Consider the following 8299-nt stretch of genomic DNA (forward strand, 5'->3'; position numbering starts at 1 on the left):
TACAGAACAAGGTACTCTGTTTACTTTAACTACTGTATTTTAAAATATGCTTGCAAATAAATAGGTTGAGCTTTATTTATATATACAGAGATGCCTACAAATGCACCATGAGTGCACACTACTTTATATTCAATGGCAAAAATGTGCTTCAGAGACTGTAGGAGTATGAACACAGTAGCTCTCCCGAAACTATGAACTAGTGGCTAAGTGTTGGACCAACAGTAGGAAGACTTGGGTTTTAGTCCCCTGCCCATTGCAAAAGCTCTTTGGGGGGCTGTTGGGGGGGGTGTAGAAGGAAGCACTATTTTCACCACCTTGAACCCCTGGATATCAGGTAAGCATATCAATCTAATAAATTAAATGAATGCCTCAATCAATGCATGTCTATTCCTGGGATCAGGTTACTCAAATAGGCTCAGGGTATGAAGAAGTGAACAATAGGTGGACTATAGAAAGTATGGGGAGAGGAAGGAATTAAAATGTTGAGCTGGATACAGGAGCCACAGCAGTCTTTATATTCTAATAATTTTGCAATGCTAAAATCCTGAGTATGACAAATTTTATTCCAGGAAACTGAGGAATCGGTACAGTATGTACTCACCAACTGGGATGCTTTCTGCTTATCCTCTCGGGCACTAATTCTCTCCTGTTGGAGGGCAGCATCCAGACTCTCACAGACAGCCTCTTTCTCTCTTTTTGCCAATTGAAGTAGTTCCTCTTGGACCATTGCTTGCTCTTGTTCATACCTGTAAAGAAGAAAATTATCAGCAGCTATTGGCTAAAAGTTGTCAAATTATTATTATTATTATTATTATTATTATTATTATTATTATTATTATTTATTAGATTTGTATGCCGCCCCTCTCCATAGACTCGGGGCGGCTTATTATGAGGCATCAGTCTTGCTAGATCCAAGAACTGGTGTCAGTAGGTCATCACTGTACATTGTAGAAAGCAACAGAAATTAAATTTCACTGCAATGAAAAACCCAGTCAACTTACAGCATGATCATGGCCAGTTCTAGTGTTCAATGATTAACCAAGGAGAAGGATAAAAGATATAAAACGATTTAGAGAAGCTTGGACTCTGAAATATTTATACTGTTTCTTTGGCTTAAAATGAGACCTTATAATTAACAAATAAATAATTTTTAAAACTGACAAATTATTTTACAGCGTCATAATCTGAAAAACATAATATCACAATCAAAATGAATATACCAGCCAGTGTTTATGTAAATTCTAAAGTATGAAATATTGGTTTATAATCTAAATGTAGATATTATAAATATTAATAGACCCCCCTATGTTCACTTTTTTATACTTGATGGTTGATATTTTTTGGTCATACATAGTGAAATTTGTCAGATTTTCTGCAAGGAATGGTATTTTACAAAATGCCCATTCTATTCATGTAACGGAATGAGAAATAAATAAACTTGCATTGTGTCTTAACCAGCTTACTCCAGTGTTAACAGACAAAGAAAATAAATAGGGCCCAGTTTAGTTGTAGTTATAGATAGGGCTTTATTCCTTATAGTAGAGGAATTGTGAGTTGGAGATTCTCTTTGATTTGTAGTTCACGTTGAGGTAGTAAGTAGAAAATAGTGCCTCTGCTCAGGTTACAACATACAGAATACAGCAATCAAAGTACTGGACCCAACTTAAAATGCTGGCCATTAACTAAAAAATCCTATGTATCAGGATTTTGGATTATATTACAGATTCCCTTATGCTTTACCGCAGCCATACACCTTCCCCAACAAAAGGCTATTGTTTTCCACCCTTCTAAATATACCTTTAATACTTAGTCCTTTAATACTTAGTCCAGCAAAAGTCTATTAGTCTGTAAAATATTATACAACCTTCTAGAGTTCTTACTTTTAAGAGCCATGGTGGCACAGACTACTTCTGCTGACTGCTGACTGATTTCAATTTGGCAGTTCAAATCTCACCGGCTCAAGGCTGACCCACTTGACCTTCTATTCTTCCAAGGTGGGTAAAATGAAGACACAGATTGTTGGGAGCAATATGCTGATTCTGTAAACTGCTTTACTGCTGTAAAGCACAGTAAAGCAGTATATAAGTCTCAGTGCTATTACTAGTGCTGTCGCTACTCTATTTGGGATGAGGTGTTGCTTCAGTATAGTTGCTAGTTGAGCTCCCAGCAAAGATCCAAACAGGGTTCCCACCATTTGTCTTAAATGGTATAGGGGAGGGGTAGGCAAAGTTGGCTCTTCTATGACTTGTGGACTTCAACTCCCAGAATTCCTGAGCCAATCATGCTAGCTCGGGAATTCTGGGAGTTGAAGTCCACATATCATAGAAGAGCCAACTTTGCCAACCCCTGGGATAGGCTTTCCTGCCTGAAACCCTATCCCTGAGCAGGAACGTATAGGACTATAAGACCTTTAAGACGCACAAGGCAGAGAAGAGTGGAAATCCGTGGGCGAATCCTTGGGAAGGAAGAGCCAGTGCCACTAATGAAGCCTCACTCCAGCTCTGGGGATAAAAGACATGGGGTAGAGATGGACAGATGTGGCAGACCACTATTTATCTTCCGACTGGATAACCTTCTTAGCTTACGTTGAAACTTTTTTTGCCGGGGCTGCAACACTCCTGATTAAAGGAATCTGTGTTCACTTCAGATAATTGTCATGTTTGGGGAGCTGGGTCAAAACAGAACATATCCCTCCTAGATAAGAAGCAGGGACAGCTTTTGGAGAGCCACTATAAAGAATATTCTCAGCATCTTTCTCACAAAGTTCCTCAGGTTCACTCTGAGGTGGACCCTAGCTGGGCAGAACCTTTGGAAAGATTGAGACACATCTGGCCGTTATCTGGGAGAAGTCTGAAACAGTCCACCCTAATGACAGTGTCCTTGTGTCTGTGGGGTCAGGTACCTATGTGCTGACCCAATGTCCCTCCTGGTTAGTTAAGACCTCCTGGAGATGGTACATGGTTGGGCCCAAGTAATTATTGAGGCTTCTTTGTGGGACTAAAACTACCTCCCTCCTTAAAGGCGGCAGTGAATACATCTCCTTCTCAAGAGATGACCCTTGGACTCTGTTAGGACTCTGTCTAAAACAGTTGGATTGGCAATATATAAACCAACAATGTGTGTTAATGTATATAGATTTAACTGAGCTATGTCTGATTGGCTGAAGGTGTTGCAGACTGCCACAAGAGGGAACTACAGTTCATAGCTTATATCTCTGGAGTCTGTTTCTCTTTGTCTCTGCTATTCACTGTTAGGGCAACTCACTGATAGTTAGCTCTGCATTTTCTCTCAATCTCTCTGTATTATAGTTATGTATTATAGCTTAAAATGTGTTTAGGCTTGATATCTTTGTTTACTGATTATGACAAAGACAACTGGTAAGAACGACTTTGTACTTGATAATATTTGGATTGTTATTCTATTACATGTATGACTTTAGACTGTTTATAGGAATATGCTATTTCTCAAAGTAAATTTTAACTCAAGTTAGTGTAACTGTGTGTGGCTGAGTAATTATTCACAACTAATCTCAATATAAAAGTTTCTGTGTGCACAACCTTGGTTAAACAAGGAATACTCTGCACGTACATTAACAGACCCAACCATATTTGACAACTTTTGTCCAGTCTCCAACTTTTCCTTTTGGAAGAAAATTGTTGAGAGGGCAGTGGGCACTCAGCTTCAGAGGACCATTGATGAAACAGATTACCTGGCTCCTTTTCAGTCGGGGAGTAGAGCATCAAGATGGCATTGGCACCATTTGTGGATGATCTCTAGAGGACTCAGGATAAGAGTGTAGCAACCATCCTGGGTCTTCTAGATCTCTCAGCGGCTTTTGATACCATTGATCATGGTATTTTTTTGAAACAGGTTCAGGGATTGGAAATGGAAGGCACTGTTTTGTACTGTTTCTCCTTCTTTTGCCCAATTTTGATGTGTGTTTTTGGGTACAGAGATCAAATCCTAGGTCCCTATAATGTTGGACTCCTCAATGCTTGGGTCACTCTCCTCTCCTTTTTAACATTTAGGATTTTTTTCAACAAAGGACAAGAAAAGTGCCCCCGGCTTGGGGCAATTAGATCTTGGCTCCCTAGCCGACAAATGTTTTGTATGATTGCTCTTTGAATGGGTAGGATAGATTTTTACGTTATTGGGGATTTTAGATTAGTTACCTAATTTTAATTAATTAGATTTAGACACTGTATTTTATTGTTCCTTTTGTATGTTGTAAGCTGCCCTGAGTCCTCGGAGAGGGGCGGCATATAAATCAAATCAAATCAAATCAAAAAATGGCTTTTGAACAATTGGTCATCTTGGAGAAGGAGAATTCTGTTTGTGACTTTTTTTCAGGAATTTTTTAAAACTAATGTTGTTACTCTACAATATTATTACTCGGTTAATGTTACTGAATGTGTATATTTTCCCATTAGTCTTGAATAAAATTTTAAATACATTTTAAAAAGAATTTTAAGATGACAAAACCATCAAAGTGGTGATTGAAACTTCATACCTCTTATATAGTTCCTCCTTTACTTCTGAAGGCTTTTGACCCAAACTTTCTGTGGGAGGTGGACAGATCCCTAGGCAAATAAAAGTAAATAGTTATGTATTTATTTATTTATTTGATTTTTATGCCGCTCTTCTCCTTCTCTTTTTATTATAGAAAAATAAATTTCCCATTTCGTTTTTATAGGAGGTATAGATACAAAAGAAACAAAGCCACTAAGCTAAATTACAAAGCAATCTTCTCTACTTCAGAAGAAAGATTAAACAAAAAAGCAAATCTATGAAATCTAACATATTAGGTAGATAAATTGCTTGTGAATTAGGAACATGCTAAAATATTTCAGAGTGCCAACAGAAATAATGCAGAATTCTCACAACAAAAAAGAGATTACGAAGTTTGAAAAATCTAAGCATATTATTACGGCTGTGAGGATATCATATATTCATGTAAATAATATTCCATCACAAAACACGTCTCTAGTAGTATGGAACAGATTCATTAATTTATAAGTCATCCCTTAAATAAAAGCATGCAATACCTGTAGACACTTTAGATTTCTCTTGACATGACTGGTCTTCTTTAGGTTGGCTTTTTTCCTTCATTCTATTTACTACATCTTCAGAAAGCTAGCCCAAATAAAAATAATAGCAGGAATGTAAGAAAGTTTATGTCACACGTTTTCTTAAAAGTTATGTTTTGATTAGTGATAAACACAATTGGCATGGTTTATAAATTACAACTGATATATTCATAAAAGTTATTAATCTAAAACCTGAAACAATAAATTCTGTTTTAGCACGAGTCATATACCATGGAGGAAAGTAAGACTCACAGTATCACATGGTACTTTCAAGAAATTCAACGCTAGTCGTTAATACAAAAATATTTACAAATATAAAATAATTATTCAATGTCAAAATAATTCATATGCTTGACTTATCTTATTAAAGTTTATTTATTTATTTAATTTATTTATTTAATAAAGTTGTTATTAATTTGTCGTGAGATGTATATAAGCAATTATAAATTGATATATTTTCTTAGGCTTACTGGCCTGTAATAATTGCTAAATCAGAGATGTCCAGCCCTGGCAGCTTTAAATCCTGTAGACTTCAACTCCCAGAACTCCTCAGTTTAATGACCTAGGAGTAAAATCCTAATTCAAGAGTTGAAACAGGACCACTTTTTTTTCAATTTCTCTTCCTGTTGATTAATTCTTGACAAATGTATCTTTTTCTTTTATGTACACTGAGAGCATTTGCACCAAGACAAATTCCTTGTGTGTCCAATCACACTTGGCTAATAAAGAATTCTATTCTATTCTATTCTATTCAGCAATGTCACCTGGAGAGATCAAGGAAACAGGTTTCTCTGTTCTAAGACCTGCATTCTTGTGCAGCTTCTCAGCTGTTCCTATTTTACTCCCACTTATGCATTTTCAAGAAAGCCCTAAAAAGTGTTTTTCTTCTAGTTCTTGAATTAGAATCAGCCACTCTAGAATGGGGATGATGTGAGTTAGACTGTGAACTAGCTGGGAAGGTGTAGGATTTCCTGCTTGAGCAGGGGGTTGGACTTGATGACCTGCAGGCTCCCTTTCAATTCTAATAAAATAAATAAAGTGATTGCTTCTTTTTATACCACATGGCAATTATACTTGTTATATCCTTTCCTGAGTTTTAATTCTGTGAAGTTGAATAGAGTTGGGTGGGTAGATGGACAGATGTTGGTTTTTTACAACTAAGGAATTTTTTACAACTAAGGAATTTCAAATTCTGAAATAAATGTACTACATGCAAAAGTGTATATCAAATCCCAACACAAATTATCCCCCCCCCCCCCAAAAAAAAAGTTTCAGGGAAAAGGTTTTGATTTTCCCTTAGCTTTAATCCTGGGGTTTACTCTCCACTCTCAATTATTCCACAGCAGTGAAAAAATACATAGTAGTCAGTTCTTCATTCCAAACTGGCTCCTTCCAAAACTATTTTTTCTTGAGGTATCTGACATTGGAGTTTTAACTTTTACACTAATGCTTTTATATTAAAAATCTTATTAAATCTATCAGTGGTTCACTTAAATTTCTGTTTCTTAATTTTAGAGTGACTTGCTATTTATACAATCTATACTGATTATGCTCCATTACATTCTTTGTCCTCTAGAGAAAAAGTAAACTCTACAGTTATCTAAACAAACTTGATTTAAATTTACTTTGAGCTGTGTAGTCATAAACTATTGGAGACACTGATTTTTCCTACTCCTAATATGCATGCATTATCCTAGAAAGTACATAATTATCTTTCTTGTGCAGAATATACATTTAAAATGTTCAAAGGCCTTATTGAAGATAGACTTGTGCCCATTTGCACATTAAATGTTTCAAGTCTTTTCTTTCTCCACCACATATTTTTCAGGAGGTCTGGCTTGACCCTAAAGTGTACTAAAAGGTTATCATCTTTGCCTATCATTTTGCTTAAAAAAATAACAGAGGCTGGAAGGAATTTGGTATTTTCCTCAATCTATCAAATGATGCTAAAGCTGGGTTAATTTGGTTAATTTATTTATTCAATTTATAAGCTGCCAATTCCTTTTGAACAGCTACAACAATTTAAAAAATATAAAAAACAATTAAAACTCCTAAAAATCAAATCCTTCCTTCCTTCCTTCCTTCCTTCCTTCCTTCCTTCCTTCCTTCCTTCCTTCCTTCCTTCCATCCATCAAGTCATTCAAAAAGTACAGTGCTTTCCTTTGAAAAGCAGTATAAAGATCATGAGGATTACCAAGCCTCTTTTCCACATTTCAACAGGGACAGAAACCTTGTTATTTATTTTTATTTTATTTATGTGTTTGTCAAACATGTACAAGATAATGGGTGTTTGTATAAACATAATATAAGCAAAGAAGCACAAGTAAATAAAGACAATAGGACAGTAACACAGGGACGGTAGTGCATCATTTGTTATTACCATTTGTAATAACAAAACCAAAGTCAGCAAGAGTCCACTGGAGTGGGGTGGCATATAAATTTTACTAAATAAAGACACACTTCTGTTGAAACCAACAAAAATTATGTAATAGTTTAGTTTTATTAGAACCTGGTTAGAAAAAGAAAAGGGGGGAAATCAGATACAGGGTTTCTTAACCTTGGCTGCTTAGAGGTTATGGACTTCAACTCCCAGAATTCCCAAGCCATGCAAATAGATAGCAATGGACATCATTCTAGTTGGGGAGTTGAAGTCCACACCTCTGAAAGCAGCCAAGGTTGAGATATATAATGCAAGGTTGAACTGGCCCTTACAATTCAAACCCTGCCGCTCAGCAATACCCACACGCCTCCCCTCTGACGCCGTCCACCCACTCCGCCCTCTGGATCCCTCCCATCCTCCACTCACTCTGATGCCCTGCAACACCCGGACTTGCTCCTGCTCGTCCAGCTCGAAGGAGACCTTCCTTCTGCCATGGATGCTCTCGCTGCTACCCATAGCAGCACCCGGGAGGGGGGGGGAGAATATTCAGAGGCGAGTTCAAAATCAAGATAGCTATCCAGCCAGCGCGCTTCACTCCACCCGCTTTATAAACTCGCTCCTGGTTGGTCAGCGCGGAAAACATTTCCAATAGCGCTACGCAGTCTTGGATGTGGCCGTGAAGCATGCTGGAAGTCGTAGTCTTTTCCACATTCCCTCCAAAAATGCTGCTGCAGCTGCTGCTGTTAAGTTCAATTGGATAAAATGACCCACAAACTGAACCGGCTTAAGGTTACGTTTGTCTCAACGATTGGACCGGAGATTAGACGCATCC

The 8299-nt window shown here is 37.2% G+C and overlaps 1 protein-coding gene across 1 annotated transcript in view; it reads right to left on the reverse strand.

Annotated features, from left to right (window-relative positions):
- Positions 1-8088, reverse strand: part of CHCHD6 (coiled-coil-helix-coiled-coil-helix domain containing 6) — a 319245-nt gene extending 311157 nt beyond the window's left edge. The window contains exons 1-4 of the mRNA XM_070738373.1: positions 7894-8088; positions 5046-5133; positions 4511-4580; positions 602-746 (exon numbers count right to left, since the gene is read on the reverse strand). Of these exons, the coding sequence (XP_070594474.1) occupies positions 602-746; positions 4511-4580; positions 5046-5133; positions 7894-7983 (393 nt within the window). The 5' untranslated portion in view covers positions 7984-8088. The remainder of the gene's footprint in view (positions 1-601; positions 747-4510; positions 4581-5045; positions 5134-7893) is intronic.
- Between the last annotated feature and the right edge of the window lie 211 nt (positions 8089-8299).

The sequence above is a fragment of the Erythrolamprus reginae genome, chromosome 2, assembly GCF_031021105.1.
Source record: "Erythrolamprus reginae isolate rEryReg1 chromosome 2, rEryReg1.hap1, whole genome shotgun sequence".
Taxonomy (NCBI): Eukaryota; Metazoa; Chordata; class Lepidosauria; order Squamata; family Dipsadidae; genus Erythrolamprus; species Erythrolamprus reginae.